Source organism: Harmonia axyridis, chromosome 3 (assembly GCF_914767665.1).
Source record: "Harmonia axyridis chromosome 3, icHarAxyr1.1, whole genome shotgun sequence".
Classification (NCBI taxonomy): Eukaryota; Metazoa; Arthropoda; class Insecta; order Coleoptera; family Coccinellidae; genus Harmonia; species Harmonia axyridis.
Genome location: NC_059503.1, coordinates 38,024,273 through 38,048,817, shown reverse-complemented (window position 1 = coordinate 38,048,817; position 24,545 = coordinate 38,024,273). Strand labels below are relative to the sequence as shown.

Genomic DNA, 24,545 nt, shown 5'->3' with positions numbered 1-24,545 from the left:
TTGTCCAAGACAAAATTCTTCTCCAACGACATAAACAAGATTAATTTTATAACTATGCTAAAGGGTGAACTCAAAACCAATTGATCTAAGTCAATCAGGTAGTTGAAGACGCTGATTTTTAGAACGTCGTATAGACTGGTGTTCCAGTTTCCGAGGAGTACTAGAGTGTAGTCATTTTGGGGGAAGACATTGAATTTCTAGTGCTGCTGAATGCTTAGGAGTTTTTCAAACAAAAAAGTCTACTTCTAGAAAAGTGAAAAGGGTAACATACCAACCGTCCTTTATTTTTCCCACTCTTTCAAACAGGACATACTTTTCTGCATGCTATAAGTGGTTGCGACACCACCTCAGCACCGTTTGGTATTGGGAAGAAAATATCCTCTTGTTGGATAACTTGACGAAGTCATCCCACAGCATCCCCGAACAACCTGTAGAAGGTTCATTAAGTTCTAAATTTTTTTCAGCAGACCTCATTTTTTTGCTCTATCTACTGACCTAGTAGTCAAATTCTCACCCACGAGAAATTTAATACAATTTTAATTCAAATTGAATAGATGTACTACAGGATCCTTCTGATCCTGTATCTTTATGTCCAATTCTTTTTTTTTTCCGTTAGGCCCTTAAAGGTCCTCCTGTTATTGCTGATATCTCATAAATCGCTTCCAGATCCTTTTGAGAAGAAACTTTTGGATCATCTAGTTAATTCATTTTGGAATAGGTTGCGTATGGAATATGAGCCAATGACATGTTCGTCAATGCTGTACGGATCAGACATACAAAAAATAGGTATATTGGTAATTTTCAAGACGGATAATGTTCCTCCTTTGAATCTAGAATAGATATTTCAAAATTGTTTTTTTGGATTAAAATTGAGATACAGTCCTTTAAAATAACTACCAAAGGGTTGGTTAGGTGTTAGATCACATTTCGTTAACTTTCCCTCGAGATTTCTGGTGAAATAAAGACATTTATAATTGTAATTATTATATTCTTGTGGATGTACTTCTTATATTAGATTCTGTTTTAGTTTCACGAAATCTTGAAAGTTTCCATATACTCCATCAAAGGCTCAAAAAGTTCTTTTTCCATGTTCTTAGATAATAGGAAATCTAAATGATTCCATTTAGGATTTGGCATCATGTATTTAGTACAGTTTCTTAGTCGACGGCACATGTCTTCTTGATCCTACAAAAAAATGTTAATTATAAATGTTTAAATGCACTTCAAATTACCATGAGTTTGATAGAGTAAGTGTGATTTCAAAATTTGAATCGGAATTCATGATATCACACAATTCATAAACAGCAAGTTGTATTGATAAAGCCATGTGACTTCAATTAAATTATTTATGAATTGATTAGTTTGAGAGCAACTAAACTCCACTCAAAAAGTTTCGGGCCTAACTAGTAAAAACACCTTCAAGAGTGATACATGGAGTCCCACGCTTCTCTAACTTTTCAATATCTTTTCTGTAGAAAGATTCGTCTGCCTTCATTGGAGCAAAATTTCTTTCTGTGGAGCATGCTTATTTTGAGCTCTGCAGAAAGCCAGTAAATAGATGGGGCCGGATCTAGAGGATAGGTTGAATGGCAAAGCTGTTGAATGCTCAATTCGTTCAATTTGGTATGGTTTTCATTGATTTGTGACGAAAATTGTATTGTTTTTATTCATTCTCAAACAATAACAAATTCAGAGTTACCTACTTAATCTTCAATATATCGATCCAGACTTAATTCTCACACGCATCTTTTGAAGATTGGTACTACCGGGAAAAAAAGTGGTATAGCACTGGTGGTGCAATCCATGTAACAGGCCCGGGCTCAATAGGAAACGGATGCGCGCGAGAGCATTCCGCTTCCTAAGTAGTTAACGCACTATATGAAACTAGAGAACAGATAACGATCAAAATTAACTGTAGTATAAATAAAAAATTTTATGAAAAAGTACGAATCAATTTGAGATTTTAAATTACATGTTTGATGAAATTTCTATACACGTTGTTCCTTAATTGAAGGTATAGGGAAAATGAGAGATTCCTTGGATAATTTTGACCCGCAAATGTCATATTTCTTGTGATTCAATTTTTTGTGATGATATATCTACCAAGTACCATTTTATCCAATCTTTATCAGTCTTCGCTACTAACTGGATCTTTATAATAATTTGGATTTTCCTGATGATTACTAGAGAATTCATCGAAGTTCTTATGTTTGAAATCGGTAGCAGATACGACAAAACTACAAGAAACCATAAAGTGTAGTACTGGACCTTAGATTCGTTTTTGATGTTTTTGATATCTACTTTGCACTATTCCATAGCTCTTTATCTTATGGTATACTAATTTGGGGTGATGCGCCTGAATCGAACGCAATTTTCATGAAACAGAAGAGAGCTATAAGAACACTAGCAGGGATCAAAGACACTACTTCTTGTAGAGAATATTTTAAAAGGTATGAGGTGCTGACCTTTTGTTGTCAGTTCATTTATGCTTGTTTGATTCATATTCATGAAAACAAGAGTAAATATATAATGAGTGGCGAATTTCATCAGTACGCCACACGGAAGAGAAATGATCTATGCATACCTTACCACAGAATAAAACAAGCACAGAAGGCCACAAACTATTTGGCGATCAAATTGTACAACCATCTCCCAGACGAGATCAAATTCTGCAGATAGCAAACCTTCTGTTATAAAGAGGACTATTTTTGGATCATAATCTGAATTGAATTACAAAATGTGGAGCTAATTGAGGGCATTTCTTATTAGTTTTGTTTGTTTAATCATTTCATTGGCTTCGATTTCTTCCGTTTTTTATTTTTCACGTTGAATGTATTTAATGTAACAAGGTTTCATTTCTGTTATTGGATTAGGTTGTTGAATGGTGTAATAAATAAAATTCCAGTGATCCACCAGAAAAAAATTCTAGAGGAAAGAAGCGGGCACACTTCCAGAAAAAATATAACACCGTGTAGGTTTGTATTCAAAATTAGCATATCACTTAATGAGAACATTAAATTGGAATATCTATGCCAAATTAAAGATGAATAAGGGAAGGTGCTGTGCAGATTCTTATTCCAAAAAATTAAATACTCAAATAACTTTGCGCAAATACCAAGTTTATTATGGAAGCCGGTTATCATTTACATTTGCCATCACAATTTTATAGTTAGTTGAAATCAAATATTACTATTGAAGTTGACGTTATACTGCTAATAATCGGCCTCCTGGAGAGGCTCAAGGTAGGTGGCTTTCACTCCCAGGCTTACGCCGACGACAAAGTGGTGACTGTTAGAGGCAAGCATGAGGGCTCATTAAGCAGCCGAATACAACTCGCCCCCAGAATTATTGAAAAGTGGTGAAGAGGGGCTAACTGTCAATCCCTCGAAAATAACACTAATTCCGTTCACTAGAAGAAAGAATCTCGACCTCAGAGCTCCGGTCCGAAATGGCCAAACTCTGTACTTCTCTAGTGAGTGCCAATATCTTGGTGTTATCCTGGACAGTAAACTCAACTGGGGGAAACACATAGATAAGGCTCTATCCAGAGCCACGGCGGCCATGTGGACCTGCAAAATACTCTTTGGAAAGACATGGGGCGTGAAACCGAAAATGGTACTGTGGTTATACACAGCGGTAGTACGCCCTATTATCACATATGCGTCTCAAGCATGGTGGACAAAAACCGAGGAGGCACGCAGTCGGTAGCAGAAACTGCAGAGGCTGGCATGCATTGGTGTCACTGGAGCTATGCGCACAGCTCCCACAGCAGCGCCGGAGGTCATACTTGACTTGCTTCCCTTATATCTACATGTGAGGAAATGTAGCCTGCTGGAAGCAATAAGAATTTCCCTCAATGGAAAGCTCCTACCTGAAAACTGAGTTGTACATATGAGGATATTGAATCAACTAGATTCAAACCTCTTGGCGAAATCATCGTATGTAATTATGCCAACCATCTTCGATTTTGAAACACCCTTTGAAACCGTCCTAGTGCAATAAGTTTCGTATATCGTTTTCATTTGGCCAAAAAGTCATCCATATGGTTCACCAATGGATCAAAATCCGAGAGAAGTACTGTAATTGGGGTATATGGACATATACTGAGGATCTCTAAAGCGTTGGGAAGTGAGTCCTCTATTTTATAGACCGAGATACTGGCTGTTTACGAATGCGCTCAGGAGTGTTTCAAAATGAACCTCAAGGGGGCGCATGTCTACATCACCACGGACAGCCAGACCACGCTGAGATCCCTGGAATCGTACTGCCAGGGGTCTTTTTTGACCTGGGAATGCCGTAACACCATAAGGCAACTGGCCAGAGGCAATAAGATGACCAGTACCAGGGCACTGTGATGTGGAAGGAAATGAAAAAGCCGATGAACTTGCAAAAAGTGCGTCAAGGTTAACACCTGCTGGACCTGAGCCTTTCTGTGGGCTAGGAAAAGACCAATATAACAGAATTAGCCACTGAACAAACACTTCTGGACTTATTCAGGCCAATAAATTTGTGATGATTTCACCTACCTACGCAAGAAAGCTCTTGAAGCTGTCACGAGCCGAGCTTCAGGTGGGACTGCTGACGAGGCACTGTCGGTACAAACATCATTTGTACCGTATGGGGACATCAGCAGATGAGATTTGCAGGCACTGTGGATCAGAAGCAGAAACAGCCGAACAAATGGTATGCAAGTGTCCAGAGCTGGCTGGCCTAAGAACCATTCATATGGGGAAGCCGGTCCTGGATACCCGAAAGGTAACGGCTAAAGCCCCTAAGAAGGTTGTCAGCTTTATCAACATCATTGACGACCTCCTTGGGTTTCCATGAATGAGTAGGGTAGAGAACAAAAGATCTACATGGTCGCATCTACCGAGCGATAACAACCCCAGTTCAAATCATAATACTTACTACTAATTATTTTCTATTTGAGCATAAAATCAACCATTTATAAAAGAATAACGAATTAAATTACATTTCCTAAGCATCGTGAGGGGAAATCAGCAATTCAATGATCTACACAATTTTGAATGAAATTGATTGAGATTGCTATATTAAGAAATAAAATAAAAAAAGGTCTGAAATAAGGCTGATTTCAAGAACAAATTATAATCTAAAACATAAATTGAAAACGTAACAGATGCAAGACAAATTTTTTCGGGTGTACGCATAGGAGCTAGGGCATAAATTCATGAGATGCGTAAATCACTTAGGAACAGAATGGTATTGAGTGCATCCTTTTTCTAATCGATAAGCCAGGGACTTATTGAGTGGAGTGTTATATACATCAATTATCAGTAACATATTTTCAATTCATCGAGAAACTGAAATTTTTTATGTTCCTTTATGACTAGCAATGTTCAGTATTAGATGAAAGCTCTGAACTTAAAATAATTGAAAAAGTTCTCTTTAATTACCCCTGCAAAAGCTACAGTGTCACCGTATCCATAATAAATTGTTACTGGAATTTTTATATTTTCCACTGGATAATCTGGAGGTTCAGGAAGCCCATAAACTTCTATATTCTTTTCTGTTCCATAATCCCACTGTCTGAATTTTACTGTAAAAGATGAAAATATGAAATACGTAAAAATTTGATATGAAACTATATAATACTACAGAATTAGAAATTTGCATGAGATTCAATAAAAAATTGGTTATTATATGGCTTGGTGTCTCTAGGTGAATCCAAGCGATACCATATTCGAAAATGAAGAAAACGAGAGAATGATGACTTCAAATCAAAAAACTGAAAATATACTTGTGGAATCAAAATAAAATTCGAGATTTTAAGCGGTTTTTCAAATGGCTGTATTTTCGATAACAATGGTCGTATCTCAATTTGAAAAGAAGCTTTTTAAAGCTCGAAATTTATAGTTTAGAGATCTCATGATGAAAAATTTTTCAAGCAACGTGTACCGCCCCATCCTAATGAATACAGTATCTAAAATTTCTGCGAAATTTTTTCCGTTTTCATTTTTGTAATACAGACTTGAAATTTTTTTCCAACTTATCCACTATATGGATGAGACAGCTTGTTCATTCAGCTTTAATATCTTTTTTTTTTAATTTCGATACAAGCACTTCCGCTGAAATATCGAACTTTGAATTGAAGAGGACCTTTAACCATCAATATCTCACCAATCAATGATTGCACAGATAATTTAGGGGATGTTCTGAAATCTTGAATAAATTCTCTACAAGAAGTAGCTATGGTATTCTCGGAAAAAAATTGTTTCGTTCTTTACATTAATTTGAAAAGTTGATAAAAAAAGGCTTTTGGAGGCTTTTTGGATAATCGAGCGCTGAATTGAAAATATCTAAAAAACCATCAATGTTGAGTATGCGTTATTACAGTTCAATATCACCACAAAATTCCTTGAGAATTTCAATTCAATCCATTGAGCGGTTTTTTGTTTCATTCGATCGAATTTTCAAAAAATCAAAGGATCACGACTTTCGATTCGAATGTTCATAATCTCCAACAAAATGAAGAAATAAAACTTTTACAACGCTAATAAAAGCCAGTTTTTTCTCAAAACGAATTTGCAAAATTTGAAAATTATTTTTGATTTCCTAACATGGTTAGAATGCGTGATCCTTTAATTTTTTGAAAATTGGATCGAATGAAACAAAAAAACCGCTCCATGGATTGAATTGGAATTCTCTGGGACTTTCTTGGTGATATTGAACTCTAATAATGCATATTCAACATTGATGGTTTTTTCGATATTATCAATTCAGCGCTCGATTATCCAAAAAGCCTCCAAAAGCCCTTTTTTTATCAACTTTTCAAATTAATGTAGAGAACGAAACAAATTTTTTTTCCGGAAATACCATAGCTACTTCTTGTAGAGAATTCATTCAAGATTTCAAAACATCCCCTGAATTATCTGTGCAATCATTGATTGGTGAGATATTGATGGTTAAAAAAGATCCTTTTCAATTCAAAGTTGTATCGAAATTTTGAAAAAAGGATATTGAAGCTGAATGAACAAGCTATCTCATCCATATAGTGGTCAAGTTGGAAAAAAATTTCAAGTCTGTAGGACAAAAATGAAAACGGAAAAAATTTCGCAGAAATTTTAGATACTGTATTCATTAGGATTGGCGGTACACGTTGCTTGAAAAATTTTTCATCATGAGATCTCTAAACTATAAACTTCAAGCTCCAAAAAGCTTCTTTTCAAGTTGAGATACGACCATTGTTATCGAAAATACAGTCATTTGAAAAGCCGCTAAAAATTTCGAATTTTATTTTGATCCTTTAATTTATTCCCCTAGTGTATACAGGACCGTCGCTAGCCAAACTGCCGCCCTAGGCAGAGACCCATTTTGCCGCCCTAGGCAGAGACCTATTTTGCCGCCCTAGGCAGAGACCTATTTTGCCGCCCTAGGCAGAGACCTATTTTGCCGCCCTAACAGAAGCTAACACTGCAGAATGCTAAAAATTTATATTGGATAATCGAGGTCCAGTGCCTGCTCAAGCGTTTCCACCGTTCTATTTTTCATTAATTCAAATTTTAATCCAATATATGATTTAGGATAAGTGGAATGTAATAAACAATAAACGTGTTCAACTGAATTCTAAAGAATATATGATAAAATATATTATTTGAGTTCGGGTTTCATATCCTTCGTTTTTCTTTCTTTGATATGATGAATATTTATTCAAGATGCAAAGATGTTTAAGATTAGTAAATTTAATAAAAAAAACATCAGTGAAATTCGTTTAAAAAAAATATTTAATTCGTTCTTCCATTGAATGTAGATAAGTCGCCCTCTATTATTTGCCGCCCCTCTAGAGTAGGCCCTGCAGTTTCAGGTTTCTGGATGAGTTTCGATTTTAGAAAAAGCTTGAAAATTTGTTTTTTTTTTGTTTAAAATTATCGAGTAAAACGATCGGATAATGCGGATGAATGCGCCCCCGCCCAACACTAATTAATTTGATATAAAAAATGAAGAATATTATAAAATAATGGAATGTCGTATGAAATAATAGAACTTCTTATATTTCTTGAGAAGTATCAGTTGGAAGTGATGAAATGGAATCGTTTTCTTATATTTTGCATTCCATTCTGAGGAATCAACATTCTGATTAGGGAATTGAAAAAAAAATAATCCAGAACCCCAAGTGGCCATAAAATTCGGCAACGTAAAGGGAACGCTGACAAGCCTGATGAGTGCATGTGTTTTTTAGCGTCAATAACTCGTAAACAGCACTATAAGAGGATCACGCCACATCTGGATATTTATGAGTATAATGTATAATGTGGACCTTTTATGATTTTTGATGTTATTTAAATTTGTCGGTATTCCTTCCTGTTGTTGCTCACTGAATTAGATCTCATTTGGTACTTTGAATTTCTACACGTGTAATTTTTGTTGATCAAGCTTGAAATGCCGCCCTTGAATTTTGCCGCCCTAGGCGACCGCCTATCCCCTAGCGACGTCCCTGAGTGTATATGTCAATATCATAATATAATGTTATTTATATTATATTCAATATGTATAGGTATATATTATGAAGACCTGCATTCATTTTTGCTTCATTTTGAAATTCAATTTTTTTTATTTTGTATTCTTCTGCAAACAATGTCGGATATTTTTATATGTATTGTAATGACTGTTTGCTTGCCTGATAGATGTGTAAAAACCGCTTGGGATATAAACATAAACCCCACTGTCATCCTACGGACAAGTCACCATTCTCCGCAGGGAGCACTAATTGCCTTACTGATGATTATGATTCTATCAATGTTCCTGATGGAATGGCTGAGAAAAACACCTCGCCAAAACATAGTAGACTTTGATCTGATTTAATGTTACTGTCTTATGTATGATTTCACAAACAGGTGTGCTATTATTGTACCTAGGCGTACAACTTTGCTTCCGCCGTTTTTTTCCAAAAATTGAGGCTTTATTGTGAAAAACTGGTTATGATTCAAAGTATTGTCCATCGCTGGCTACTACTTTCTCCCATCTTTCGGGCAGCCTACGAATCTAGCGTTAAAAAAACTGCTCATCTTTTGAAGCTATCCACGAATCGATCCAATTTTTCACTTCTTCATAAGACCGGAAGTGCTGGTCAGTCAGGCCGTGTGCCTTTGATCGAAATGAGTTATAGTCCGAGGGAGCAACTTCTGGCGAATACGGCGGATGCAGTACGACTTTACAAATCAACGTTTCCAAGTATGGCTTGACCACTTTCGCAACATGGGGTCGAGCATTGTCATGCTATGAAATCACTTTATCATGTCTCCCGTTGTATTACAGCCGCTTGACTTTTAATGCTCGACTTAAACGCATCAATTTCGTTCAATAACGATCGCTTGTGATTGTTTCAATCGGTTTTAACAACTCTAAATACACTACGCCGAGCTGGTTCTATCAAATACTGAGCATGACCTTGGAACCGTGAATATTCGGTTTGACCGTCGGCGTGAAAGCATGGCCGGGATGTCCCCATGATTCCTTGTTTCTGAATCATTCCCATAAATTTCAGTCGTTTTGAAATGGCTTGTTGCGTCACTCCCAATGATCCTGCCAATTCTTGTTGCGTTTGACACGAGTCGTGATCAAGTAATGCCTCTAATTCTGTATCTTCGAAAATCTTTTCTCCTCCAACGCCATGCTGGTCTTCGAAATCAAAATCACCGACCTTGAAGCGTTAAAACCACTCTCTGCACGTTTTTTCACTATTAGCGGCCTCACCCTAGGTATTTGAGAGCATTCGATGGGCCTCAGCCGCAGATTTCTTCATATTAAAGCAGAATTATTAAAGCCTCCCGCAAATGACGAGAATTTGACTCATAAGCCGACATGTTTAATCGAGAATAACTTTATGATGCAGACACAAATCGACTAATATTCCGATGGGGTTATGTTTAAGAATACCTAAACTTATTGTATGACATCTACGATCTATTTATTTCGACTTACACTTACCGCTACATCCATCTATTTCAAAACGGCTGAAGCAAAGTTGTACACCAATATATTAATTACAAATTACAATAAACTAATGAACATACTTTGTGGTAACGAATTATCTTACCTGAATCTATATTCTGTGCATAATGGAGGAGTTGCATTGTTGCTACAGATGTGAGTGTATTTAGCAACATGGGAAATAATTTCTGAAAAAAAATTCGAATAAAAGTTTCAGTTTTTATTACAAGGGCATATTTATCTACATTCATGATAGATGCTTGATTTTGATTTTGGTCGCATTAAATGAGTAAATGTTTGCTAAAGGAACTTTAGTTTTCAATTCATGTTAGTCTTTCATTAAAAAATACATTGTGATTCTTTCAAACAAAAAGACTCACCACATCGATATCTTCAGATCTTCCATTTATTATGAAGAAAACCGCTTCACAAAAACTTTGCATTATAGTTCCAATGCAGATTTTGTAAGTAAATTCGCTTAAACTCATCCAAGGAGGTGGTATTTCGAATAAATTTGCATTTTCAGCCATTTTCTGTGGAAGTATGAGCCATAATCATCTTCATTTGCCTTCATCATTTTATTACTCACGTATAACATTTTATGTCTCTTTGAGAGTGAAAGCATCAAAGAATTGTTGAAATGTCCCATTAAACCACCAGGTGCCATAAGAGATACTTGTGCGAATTTTTTCTGATACTCCGGTCTCAAAGATGTCAAGACATAAAATATAGTTCCTCCCTGAGAATGCCCAACATAATACAAATTGTTTCTCCTTGTTACGTTTAGGATATAATCAACGATCGAAGACAAATCATATAATCCAATTTCATGCCAGCTGCAAAAAAAATTATAGTTAGTAGCAAAAATCGTTCCACGGACGAAAAAATTGTCTAGGTTTTTCAAACGTGGAAATTCAACTATTTTTCCCCGAAGGCCAGAATTATGATAAAACGAGAAGTATTTGATCTGTGGTATACTGCCAAATTCTAATGGCCCAAGAGCCCACGAAGGCCAGGACCTTCGTTATTTTATAAAAGCTGAAAGTTTTTCTGTGCATGTCTCCTACACAGGTAAAGACGACCACCGACTATAGAGTTTGGGTCATGTTCATTTTGGCAGGTAACAAGTAGTAACGGTGTATAAAATACTACCTTGAAGTATTATAAAGGTCAATTTTTTTATATTTCCTTCAGGATAACTTTATAAATCTCGTCATCCATTGCTGGACACTTTTGACACTTGCTACCCCTTGCGAAACACCCTTAAACTTCAATAAATTATAATGATACTTTCCTTATAGTATACCATAAAGGTACATTCTGATAAAATAGGTAATGTTCAGTTTTCACAAAATGAAATTTAGTTCCTGAAAAGCCTACCTTATTTCAAAAGAACACAAATTTAAATTTTTTGTGTAAAAAATACACAGTGAGTCTGTATTATTGAAATAAAAAAAAATCGAGTCTATTTGGAAAAGAGAGGGGACTCTTTAAGTTTAATTCATTCAAAGTTTATTTAGATATAATTCTTGAAGTATCGAAAGTAAATACTAAAAACCTAGATATAGGATTGGACAAGCCAAAAATTATGGCATTTGTTGGCGTTCTGACAAGCCATTGCAGGCTGAGGGTACTTCTTCTTCTTCTTTAGCAGCCCTTCAGAATCCACTCCTAGATATAGGCCTCTCCTCTTTTCTTCCACACGTCGGTCGCCCGACGCAGTCTCGGCCTCCACTGCATGATATGTCTTGTCCAACGGGTGTCGTCTTGTCGAGCAATGTATATCAGGATTTCTGAGGGTTTGGCTGAGTTTTCCAGCAGCGGCCCAAGTCATACGGACTCTTCTTTGAATTTCGTCTTGCTGGTTTTCTATTCCCAGTTTTATTTGATAACCCAAGTATATATAATCCTAAACCCTTTCGATCGTTGGCATACCTATCTGGATGTTCCTTTCTTTTGTTGTCTGAGATAGCTGTACAAAGCCTCTCAAAATATTTAGCAGTGAACTGAATCTGATTCTTGAAACGAACTGAAAAACCTGATCGAGATAATCAGCTTCATTTAAAGACGGAATAAAGTAAGCGAATCTAGACTATTTTTTTTTTTTTTTTTGCTTCACACTTTCGTGGGGTTATTTCCCAGTTTACCCGGGCCAGTAGGCCAAGGGTGAGCTGTGCTAGTAGGGATATATGATTTGCCGGATTATGCCCACTGTTCCCAGTATTACGGCTTTCTGCATCTACGTTAAGGTGTTGGCAGCTTCAGTTCTTCGATGTGTGCAGCAGTCTTCCGGTGAACCAGTCCATTGACGGTTATGATTAGTGGTATTATTCTGACAGATCTTAGTTTCCACATGTCTCTCATTTGCCGTTATATATATATATATATATATATATATATATATATATATATATATATATACAGGGTGGCCATTTGAAAACGAAACAGACGAGATCACAGACGAAATAAAGTTTTTCGATAGAAATGCTCGGACAGGTCGATTTCTGTTTCGAGGGGGACAACTTAAGATGTAGGTTACGGACGCATAGCGCTTCAACCCTTGCTGCTACAACCCCCACCCCCAATTTTTGAATACGGAAGATGGGGTGAGTGATACCTCAATTTGAAGGTATTTTTATACTGATTTCAGCACAGTAATTGTTTTTTCATTTTATGCATTAGTTCTCGAAATATTCATGCGTTAGTTAGTTAGGAAGGAAGCTACAGTCATGGTTGTTTTGAAGCTCAAAATGTCGATTTTTCACAAAACACTACAAGTGCCATGAAAACACTACTTAATTTCAAATACTTAGTTAAGAATATTTCGAGAACTAATGCATAAAATGAAAAAACAATTACTGTGCTGAAATCAGTATAAAAATACCTTTCAAATGAGGTATCACTCACCCCATCTTCCCTATTCAAAATTTGGGGGTGAGGGTTGTAGTAGCAAGGGTTGAAGCGCTATGCGTCCGTAACCTACATCTTAAGTTGTCCCCCTCGAAACAGAAATCGACCTGTCCGAGCATTTCTATCGAAAAACTTTATTTCGTCTGTAATCTCGTCTGTTTCGTTTTCAAATGGCCACCCTGTATATATATATATATATATATATATATATATATATATATATATATATATATATATATATGCCGAGCCACATAATAGCCAGTAGACGCTCAGTTGGAGGACGATCAATTGCTTACTCAAGACAAGTAATATTAATGAATTGTAATTTCCCATCTCAAATCTAGTTATTCAAAAGATAGTGTTATCAAATACCCCGATACTCAATTAAATCGATAAAGAGCAATAACAATTAACACATTTGAAAGCACATTGTTCATTTTTTCCGAATTCACAATCCATCTGGCCTGATGACTTTACGTCGAATTCGAGTTCTTTTCAATTGTGAAAAATTAGTGATTTTTGTTAGTGTGCGTATAGGCCAGATTGTGGAATCTGAGGGGGGCGACTACCTGATGTCAACCTGAAATTTGTATATTTTAATAAACCAATCGCTTGCATAATTCAGATATGTTTAAAAATTTCAAAAACCTTCTTCAATCGAATAGCATTACCTGAATTTCCAGAATTTAGTTTTATTGGGATCAAGGTGAATATGTTTCCTGCCATAAGTGGTTCCTCTGGTATTTCCAAGCCAGACATCGTATCCTCGATCGGCAAAATAGCCCGCCATACTCACGTTGAAATACTCAGTAAAAACGAAATTATATGCTGTCCCTGCCAGACCGTGCATCATGAGAATTGGTTTGGGGTTCACTTCAGTATCGTTTTTACCATGCGGAACCCTGAAAAGTGTCAACAGGTATCCATCTTTGGTACTTATTTCGTGAATTTCTACCGGATACCCATGCTTTTCCAACATTTGGTCCTGAAAAACCATTACTTTCACAGCAATTTTGATATGTTTATAAGCATTAAAGAGGTATTGAAATAAAATAAAACGAAGTAATTTCCACTATGTTATTTAATTGTTAGCAACAATTGTTTCGCCACACTGTGGCTTCATCAGGCTACATTTCTGAACTGATAAGAGTACAAAGGTTTTCGGAATCTTATATAGGAACAAAATTGACACAAAAATATTCCCTTTCGAATATTTTTGTGTCAATTTTGTTCCTATATAAGATTCCGAAAACCTTTGTACTCTTATCAGTTCAGAAATGTAGCCTGATGAAGCCACAGTGTTGCTAACAATTAAATAACATAGTGGAAATTACTTCGTTTTATTTTAATTATAATGAATTTCCGCCAAGTAAGGACCGAATCCATTAAATAGGTATTGAAATGTTTAATTTATAATTCATTGAAATGGATCTTAACAAAATCATATATTTTCTCTGCGGATCTTGCAGTGAGTTTTCAGTATTTTTTTCATTATGTATATTGTATAGGTATATGATTATCAAAAACATAAGATCTGGAAGTGCTCTTTACAAAATTTCGCTCAAAGATATTGCTCCATTTCAGCTTCTGATTATTATTGCTTGAGTTATAAACAAATACATTATTTAATTAATGATTACACAGAGTGTACAATTTTGAAATTTGAAAATTGGAATCACAGCTCCAGGAATTTTTTTTTCATTTAATTTGCAGAGAACTATGCACAACAATTATTCAGGGTGTACAATTTTTCGAGTTCTATGGAACTCGTTACTATGGTAACGACTCTGGAGAACTGATATTTCTAGATGAGACGTTTCTGGAGAAGAAGGCACATTTGAAATCTGTAAATTGTGATTGTAATATAATAATTTATGGGCACCAGATCTAACTTGGGATCTGCCGGCAATATGGATCTATGGGCAATGCGGATCTACCGACAATTTAGATGTGTCGGGAAGCGGTGAATCTACCGGCAATGTGGATTTACCGGCGTACTAGTTCGTATCTCTGTGATATGCCATGAAATCAAATCTCAATTCACAGACTGAATTAAAAACCAGAGTTTGTTGTAATAGTTATTCATACAACAAGTGAGTTAAACAAAAGAGAAGAATATTCATTCGATGAATAAACAGTTATAATTCACGTATTGTAACAACATTTTCCCTTTTGATGATTAAAATATAATAATAATAATAACAATGAATGAGTTAATTCGAATACAATAAGTAAAAGTTCAAATTAAACTCAGAAAATAAACTGTGAGTTATCTCTAGAATACCTAACTGTTTACGGCTATAAAATGAAAACATGATTAGAATGATGAACACTTTTCAAAGAAAAAATTAAATATTTAATGAAATGACATCAAACGTATCATTTCGACTGGTGGTTGCTAAGGCAATGAAAATTCAATTGTATGCAATTGTCAAAAGTTGTGAACCCTCATATATGATGCAGAAGCTTAGGTCCTGACCGAAGCGTCATGCAAACCCATAAATACATTTGAGATGTGGTACTACCACACGCTTAGATTCTAATGAATTCACCACGTTTCAAACGAAACCATTGATCATCAAATCACCTCAAAAAGTAAGAAATGAAATGAAATGGGAGATTAGAATATTGCACGACTGTAAAACTCAGAAATCTGAAATATTTCGGACATATCATGTGTAATGAAATATATTACCATACTAACCTACTACAACTTATACGCGATGGCGACAAGGTCGTTGGGCGAAATTGAATAATAGAATCCATAAATTTATATGAAAAGGAATATGTGACGTTTTGTAGTTGAAGAAACAATAAGAACGTTATTGGTGTGAACGAAACAATCATTTGGGCGTACAAATCAGAGAAATCCAAGAAATTCAATCTTCATCTAAATGGTTTTATCACTCACAACAAATGGTAGGTCAGTTACAAATCGTGAAAATTATTTGGAAATTTTTGTAATTTTCTTCTCTCTACATTTACAGTCCACTAAGTGGATAAATACCATCTTTCCTTTGTTATTATGAAGTGCAAATCAAAAGAATGAAAAACAGAAATGTGAAGAAGCTCAAGGCTTACGCCGAAAAGCAGTTATAGTCCCTGAAATGTCAACATACCTATATGAATATGCTACTTTTGAGTAAAAGAGTAGAGAGAGTAAAGAAAAAAAATCTTTCAGGGATTTTACTAGTTTCAACTGGATAATGGCTCGAATCGAGCTTGTAGAATTGAATCTATGTTTTGGATTTTGGATAACTCAATAGGAAACCAGATTTGAAAAATATGAAGATGCTCAGCCGAACTGTTTAATTGTGTGAAATTGTTGATTATGAAATAGTTGAAAAACAGTTGATCATTGATAAGTGGGATTTAATACCTTATTCCTATTCCGTTATATATTTCGTTCCTGATTTTTATGAGAATAACAGAATAAATATTACTCACAATATTGTGTTTTTCATATCCTATTTTTTTATCTGAACAAAGTTTAAACCAAGCAATACTGATACAAATGATGAATAACAAAAAAAAGTTCCATTTATTGAACATTTTCACTTGTTTACAATGAAATAAAGAATAGAATAATAGGTATGTGGATTGGTTTCTTCAAATTCGATAATTTGTATTTTAGGATGTGTCGATTTCGAAGCTAATTGACATTGAAAAATATTTATTGTTCACATGATTACTAAATCGTAATTACTGGTTCGAATTCAATTAATTGAGTACCTACATGTCTCCATAGAAGTGCATATTCACAATATGAACAATGTTCAAATAGACAATGATATTGTATTCTAAAAATGCTCTAAATTATGTATTCAATAAATTCAAGTTCTCATCATGCAGATATTGATAAAAAATTTCGGTGCTTCTGAATTGTACAACATTTTTTTCAACATCATGTTATCTGTTGAAATTGAAAATAAAGAGAATATTTTTCAGAATTTCATTATTAATTGAAATGAGTGTTAATTTTTCTGAAGGACTTTGATAACCTTGTGATTTCATTCTGAAATAATTATTTTGCAAAAATCTATCCATAAGAGAGACCGAACTCGAATTTCAGTAGCCCGCCAATTTTTGTTCGTTGCAGTTTTGTGTAAGAGGTCCTATTCTTATTTGGTGAACAAAAGTAAGTATTTTTGTTCGCATATTTTTACAATTAGTGAGGAAGGTGATTGGTATATTTGTGTTTGAACTAATGCTTTTAGAACATGACTGAGTAAATAGTATTTCTCTGAAATTATTTTGAGTCAAATGAGGTCCTTTTTTGATTGAAGAGTTTACTTTTTGTTTGAGTACTTATTAGATGTACTAATAAGTTGCAGGAGCGAAGCGTGGGTGAAATATTTGGGTAGACAATTTCCTCATTACTGCATTTGGGGAATTAGGGTAGCGAAGCATATTTGAAAAATTGGAAGTACAAAGAAGGTTGATTTTTTGTATTTTTAAAATTTCATTATCATAAATATCTAATACCTTCACAAACCAATAAGATACTACCTAACGAAAGAAAAATATAATAAAATAAAACGCATAGGAATAATTATTTGGAATACTACGAGTATCAACGTCTTGATAGCAACGCGGGCTGAATTCTAGCAGCGGCGGCGACTCTGGATAGATTATAGATAATTTAAAAGTTGGTCTACCCTCTGGCCTCTACTGATGCATCATTCGCACTTTGTTAGAAAAATGTTTACTGAAATATTATGTTATTGACTATATGGTAATGGACATAAAGTAATCATTATATTGTTTACTATTGAATAGTTTTTCACTATTGAAATTTTTGACAATTTTTTGGGTAGACAATGTCTACCTTGTCAATATCCACGCTTCACCACTGATAAGTTGTAGGTATCTTTTGTGACAATTTGTAACATTTGTCTGTACCGCGACTATTCATGAATAAATATAAATAATTATCAAAACTATAAATATAATCTAAAATATAATCTTTTTTCTACTAGCGTTTCGAAAGTATTACTTTCCACACCCATTGACGTTTGGAAAGTAGTACTTTTCCAAATTCGTGCGAAAAAAGCTCTGTTATTCACTTTCCGCGAGCATATGCATGCAGCAAGTGAATAGCAAGGTTTTTTTCCGCACGCAAATATTAAAGAATCGCATCAATCATAAAATTTTGGCATGCCTCTATGCGCTAATCATAAAATAAGGCAGAGCGCACAATAGTATATTCTAAAACAAGTTGCAGAATGGGCTCCTATTCCAACACGAATGAGAAATTCGAAAACGAGCGACGAAGGAGCGAGTTTTGGAACGCATGAGTGTTGGAATTGCCTTCTGCAACGAGTATTAGACGATATTTTCTCTATTTCAGTCAAGTTTTGTGAAATATTGTCGAAATTCAATGAAAAATTCAGATTATATATCCTAGTGACTTTTTTATTGTATCTTGGCAATTGGTCTGACTGTTACGAAAATTGACAGATTACGGAATTTCAATATGAATCGTATGTTTCGAATTTAGACTAAATTTACAATTACCCATTAAATTCGTGAATTATGAGAATTTGCAAATAATGTAGCAAATTATTTCACTATATCCCCAAATTATATTATATTGACAATTATTGACTTTTGTCGAAATTTGATAGGATTGGAAGTCAGCATAGGCAACCACACGAAAAATCTATCTGAAAACGATGCTGTAATGAGTTCATTACTGTTTTTAGAACTGTAATGGACTCATTACGATACTGAAATAGAGAAAATATAATTCCTTATAACGTCAGTCGGTATCAAGACGAAAACTCTCGGTGAAAGTATTTCATTCACGCTAGTAGGAAAAATATTGTTTCTAACTCATGTAGAAAGTGCCTTTTCCGCACTCAACTGTTTGTCAACCTCAGTCTCTTGCGGAAAAGTATCACTTTCCACACTTGTAAGGAAAATAACTATTGTATCATTTGTATATGTTTCAATTTACCCCAATCACTGTTCCATCTACCCTATAGATAATAGATATCATATATATTAAATCTAGCAGTAAAATCCTTTCGGTCGGCCAGATATAATCACTTTATTCAATATATTGAAAACTTATAAGTTTTGGTCCTGGAGCAGTGAATGCCATATCAAATTTTTCATTGTAAGTTCCAAATTTCAAAAGATGTATACCTAATTCCGAAAGATGGAGTTGAGTCTGGATCGAGATATTAAAGTTTAAATGAAACTGAGTTGTTGTTGTTGTTGTCAAGAATCGATGAAAACCATGTATATCGCGATATATAGTACACGACGTCCTGGGGATATCCATTTCAGGTCCAATTTAGGACTGAACGTCCCGGACCTTTTCGGGATGTTTTGAAAAGTCCATTTCTGGACGTCCAGGGATGTATATTTCAGGACCAGTTTAAGTCTGAACGTCCTGGGCTTTTTCAGGATGTTTTGAAAACTACCATTTCTGGACCTCCAGGGGATGTCCTTTCAAGTCCAGTTTAGGTCTGAACGTCCTGGGCCTTTTCGGGATAGTTTGAAAACGTCCATTTCTGGACGTACTAAGTAGGAACGTACTATTTCGAGACGGACTATATATGGTTTTTCATTCAATGGGACTTTTGAAGTGGGCATTTTGATACACAAAATAATCTGATGATGAAATATTTTTGAGCATATTTGATATCTCGTGGTTTTCAACCTCTCTCTCTATACTTATAGCTTTTGTCTGTCGAAATTAAGATTCAAGAAGTGTGTTTGTGCGAAGGTTGACCGACAGTTATGCTGCATGCTAGCTCACCTCTTTTTATTTTAATAAACGGTTACATCTTCAAATTTCGGGTGTTTTGAACCCCCATCTTCAAAAAAACCTCACATAATAATAAATATTTGAAATGCGCCCCAAACCTGATATAGAGGCGCCTGAAATGGTCTCTTTACTGTTTCACCCCTAACGTCGGCCCTGATAGTTTTATATTATTACATCTCTATCATATCGAATCTGGAGCAATAGTTGCTACACCAAATATTTTCATTCGACACGAATTTGTCTTACATTTCATGCGAAAGTAATCAGTTCACATAGATTTTATCGGAAAGCATTTCAATGAATATGCGAAAAGAATTTTTTACCATACCGCAACAATTTTATAGTTTCTCAGTATGAAGGCCAGTTGAAAGAATAAAAAAATTGCAATTAACCCTCAAGAACTCCTGGAGATATAATATAAAATTCAAAACCTGTATTGATGCGATGCCTATAAGAACAAAGAGCATAAGAAAAAAAATATATTTAACTCAAAAACGATAAAAAAATTATTCAAACTCAGCCGAAATAATGAGATCTGATAGTTGAAAGAGAACACTTAAAAATATTTAATTGAGTACTAACGGAGTTACAGTCGTCTCACAAATCATGAAGATGTATTGGTTCGATGTGTTGGCACAGAAAATATGCTTCTAGCCCTAGATGTTGGTGTTGGAGCAGCAAAATTTAGTTTTTCGAGAACGCAGTTATCTTCAAGGACACCACTTATTTGTTTGAGACATTTCCGTCGACATTTCGAACTGTTCATGCCGTGTCTGCTCAAAAGCTGATACTGGGGAAAACCGTAAGGCGGGTAAACATTGTTTTCTCTTTATGACAAAAGTTTAAGACGACATCGGGCAAAGAAAAAAAGAGAATATTTCTCATCTAAGCCTTCTAAAAATCGTTTTTTCTCTCCAACGCGCAAATTTGAGAAGACACGCAAACAGTCCAGGCAGAGATAACAACTATCTCCGCTTACAGGTATGTCTTGAAATCATCTGAATATAGCAAAGAGTCGACATCAACGACCTCAGCTGAATCATTAATAAAAAATTATGAAGAGTAGTAGCCCAAGGTTACTTACCTGTGGGACTCCGAAAGTAATAGAAGACACCTCAGACATGACACCGTTGAATAGAAAATTTCGAACCCTAAAATGCCAAAGTTTTTGTCTTGTTTTCGATTTTGATTGGAAATTTCAAAACAACGTTACGCATCGTGATAGGAATAGAAGAATAGGGATAGAAGGACTGCTGTCCTTGCAAAATTTGAAAAACTTTAGTGACATGATTTTTCGTGAAACTATTTCATTTATTTCGAAGAATTTCAAAATGCATCTGTACTACTCACGATTCTTAATAGAAGATCTGGATCAACTGAATTTTCATCCAACGAATTCTGTCCATCGGCTAATCTAAAAGTAAGAATGAAAATGTTCACTAGTATATGAAATATTTGCGCCATTTTCACTGGACCCTTGCCGCTCGAGGAATGAGTATCATTTGACCGGAATTTCATCTAAGAAAATGAGTGTATGCATCAAGAAAATTGCTATTTCCAAAGTGGTCTGACAATGGAAATATTTATTAGAACCTGATTGGGATGACTAGATTATCAGTTGTATTCAAATTGCCAGTAATTTTCCCATCTTCCAATTTCCGCATCAGTGTGTGTTTACTGAAGTGTGAATACTAAAAATATTGACAATTCCTCTGAAAAAATTATTTTTCCATATTTACCATTTTCTATCTTTTTAAAAAATCATTCATTTTTGACGCTCACAACTACGAAAATCCTCTGACGAAATATCATGATTGTTTTCTTCTTAATAGCATATCAGCATCCAGATATCATATAATTCAGAATTTAATTGATTAATCTTTACTAATTGTAGATTCATTTTATATAAAAATGATGATTTCTACCTGAACTTGTTTAAAAATTTAACAATTTATATATCGTTCCATTTTATTTCATCAGGTTTCATTTCTAACTGATATAGAATATGAGTATCATCATGTTTTAGAATAAACGAAGTACAAAAATTAAAGGACATAACAAAAAAATGATGAAAGCACTGAGCTTTTGAGCGCTCGTCATTCATGTGCCAATTGAACCCTTAGAGATCACATATAATTACTGCCAGTGTCGTAATTATTCTCTGCTGCTTTTTTTTGTACTTTTACGTAGCAGTTAGTACACCCTCTTTTCTAGCATGTACATTTTTTTAATTCTTCGATGTCTTTCGAATCCTGAAGAAGGTTCCAACCAAGGACCGAAACGTCGAGAGATAGAATGATTAAGAGATTCTAAACAAGTGTTTTCCTATTCCTTTTAAACAGTTCACCATAAGTACCGAGGAAAAGATAAGAACTCTTGAGCGTTCGTCCCCAATGCGTCAATGGCGCACTTAAATATAACTATGTTTTAAGAAAACTCATACACAAAGATTCGTTTTTTTCTATGATCCAAAGTTCCTTATTCCGCTCAATCTGAAAAATTTAAGTATGAAGAAATTTCGGACAGAACTTACGGAGTTTATATTCAGGAATCCTTTGTTTTTCAACATTTATTAAGGAGAAATATGGAGAGAATGTTTTATTGTTGTTTTTTTTTCTTTGGTCTGTGCCTCTTCGTCGTCGTTTTTGTTCATTTCATACTACGTGTCCATCACCACGAATGGTGTATGCTCAGTTATACAGAAGATATAAATAAATTTGATTTGATCTATAGGGTGTTTTTTTCGAGGTATATAACTTTAAGTTGGCATTACTGTTCAATATGGCGATCGATTTGACAGCTGTCAAGTGATTTATTCTCAGTTTGGTTTGGCAATTCATCATGAATAGACTCACGCCTGAACAACGCTTGCAAATAGTGCAATTTCATTTCGAAAATAATGGTTCTGTGCAGAATACGTATCGCGCACTACGTCCATTTCATTTTGTTTAGCGATGAAGCGCACTTCTGGTTGAATGGCTACGTCAACAAACATAACTGCCGCATTTGGAGTGAAGCTAATCCTCAAGTGTATGTCGAAACACCGTTACATCCAGAAAAACTGACTATTTGGTGCGCTTTATGGGCTGATGGAATCATTGGTCCGTGTTTCTTCAAAAACGATGATGGCCAGAACGTTACAGTCAATGGTGATCGGTATAGAACCCTGATTACTAATTTTTTCATTCCTGAATTGAACAACCATGATGTCCAGGAGCTGTGGTTCCAACAAGACGGCGCAACATGTCACACAGCTCGTGCCACAATCGATTTATTGAAAGACACGTTTGGTGACCGCCTAATTTCACGTTTTGGACCTGTGAATTGGCTTCCAAGATCTTGTGATTTAACACCGCTAGACTACTTTCTGTGGGGTTATGTAAAGTTATAGGTCTATGCGGATAAGCCACAAACCCTTGACCATTTGGAAGACAACATTCGCCGTATTATTACCGATATACGGCTACACATGTTGGAAGAAGTCATCGAAAATTGGACGTCCAGATTGGACTTCATCCGAGCCAGCCGTGGCGGTCATATGCCAGAAATCATATTTGAAATGTAATGCCATAAGATTATCTCGCGGATAAATAACATTCATGTCAATCGAATATAAACATGCATGCCCTGCATATGGTGCAAATGTCACATGGATGAACGACCGCTCAAAGGCTCCCGACTTCCCGGAGAACTAAGAATTGAATACCAGCACTAGAAAGTTGACCAACTTTTAACTAAGAACTAAGGCCTTAGGTTGAATATAGAAGTGCGCGTGCGCCGTATAGAATTTCAATATTAACGAGTACCAGTTTCTATCATGTTATGTTCCGTTATTCGTGTTTATCGATGAAAAGTATTAGATGTTTCAGAAAAAATTATATTTAATTTTTTCACAATCAATATCAATGTCAAACATCAAAGTATAGAACAAATAGAAAGTAGTTCGAGCACGTGCGCATGCCTTAACTAAGAACTAACAAGAGAGTGCATAAACACCACTGAATTATTAGGTTTAGTTCTTAGTTCGTAGTTCTTAGTCTTTAGTTCTTAGGAATGGTGCATAAACCCACCATTAATGATACCATTCGTCAATGATGAAAAAATTCAATGAAATAGCATCAAAATTTTGAATGACATGACACAACAGCTTCATGACCAATTGATTCAGAACCCCCTTCAACAACAAAATATTAGAACGATTAACGAACTCGGCTATTTGGCTTAAATTGAAGTACAGAATTATCGATAATAATAATGATAACTTCTTCATGTTTATTTACAAATAATCACATTCACTTAATACTTAAGAAAAGTAGATTGAAAATTTCAATAAAGGTGCCAAAAAAATCAGATTGGAGGAAACCCACAGGTACAAGTCCATATGCGTCAAATCAAGGCTGCTGAATGTAATTTGCCTGGAAAAATTTCACGATCTCATGGCAGAGACACATTCGATGTTTTTCAGCCACGTGTATGAAGTTTTTTGCAAAATGTGGTGTAGCGATGATCTATGCACATTCAAGGCACTGGCACATTTCCGAATGAGAAGGTCGGGATATCCCCAACTGAATGATCAACCCATTTTATGTTCTTTTTCGTTCTCAATAACCTTGGGCGCCCGTGTTGGTTAATTTAGTGTTGAACCGTTCTCATTAAATTTTTTTACCCCTTCCCGAATGAGAGGAATGCTTGGACCATCATTTCAGTGATGAAAACCACAATTATTGGGGAAATTTCTTCATGCTATAGTCGCAGAATTAACATTGTTGTAAAATTCGAGTACGCACAACGCTCAATCCACTCCCAAGAAACGCTCCATAGCAACTTAATTCCCAAGAGCCACACTACCACGCGCTCCCCATCGTTACGTTCATGCATTAAGCTAAACAAATATAAACTTTCCTTTGAG

At 35.2% G+C, this 24,545-nt stretch overlaps 1 protein-coding gene across 2 annotated transcripts; it reads right to left on the bottom strand.

The window, feature by feature from the left end:
• Positions 1 to 971: 971 nt before the first annotated feature.
• Positions 972 to 21,168, bottom strand: LOC123674521 (lipase 1-like). 2 transcript variants are annotated; one of them, XM_045609413.1, is made up of 7 exons: positions 20,987 to 21,168; positions 13,530 to 13,843; positions 10,538 to 10,784; positions 10,329 to 10,481; positions 10,055 to 10,136; positions 5,415 to 5,557; positions 972 to 1,185 (listed from the first exon to the last, which is right to left on the bottom strand). In XM_045609413.1, the coding sequence occupies exons 1-7, from the start codon at positions 21,152 to 21,154 to the stop codon at positions 1,030 to 1,032; spliced, it is 1,263 nt and encodes a 420-aa protein (XP_045465369.1). In that variant the 5' UTR covers positions 21,155 to 21,168; the 3' UTR covers positions 972 to 1,029. The 2 variants fall into 2 exon arrangements, with proteins under 2 accessions (XP_045465369.1, XP_045465370.1); XM_045609414.1 differs by lacking the exon at positions 20,987 to 21,168 and adding an exon at positions 16,306 to 16,460.
• Between the last annotated feature and the right edge of the window lie 3,377 nt (positions 21,169 to 24,545).

What these genes read in the sequence shown, in the direction of transcription:
- LOC123674521 (XM_045609413.1), bottom strand. Translation starts at nt 21,154, where the DNA reads ATGAAATTCCGGTCAAATGATACTCATTCCTCGAGCGGCAAGGGTCCA. An exon ending in AGAGACATAAAATGTTATAC is followed by an intron (nt 10,482 to 10,537) that starts GTGAGTAATAAA and finishes ATACTTCCACAG; the next exon opens with AAAATGGCTGAAAATGCAAA. An exon ending in TGCACAGAATATAGATTCAG is followed by an intron (nt 5,558 to 10,054) that starts GTAAGATAATTC and finishes CATCTTTTACAG; the next exon opens with TAAAATTCAGACAGTGGGAT.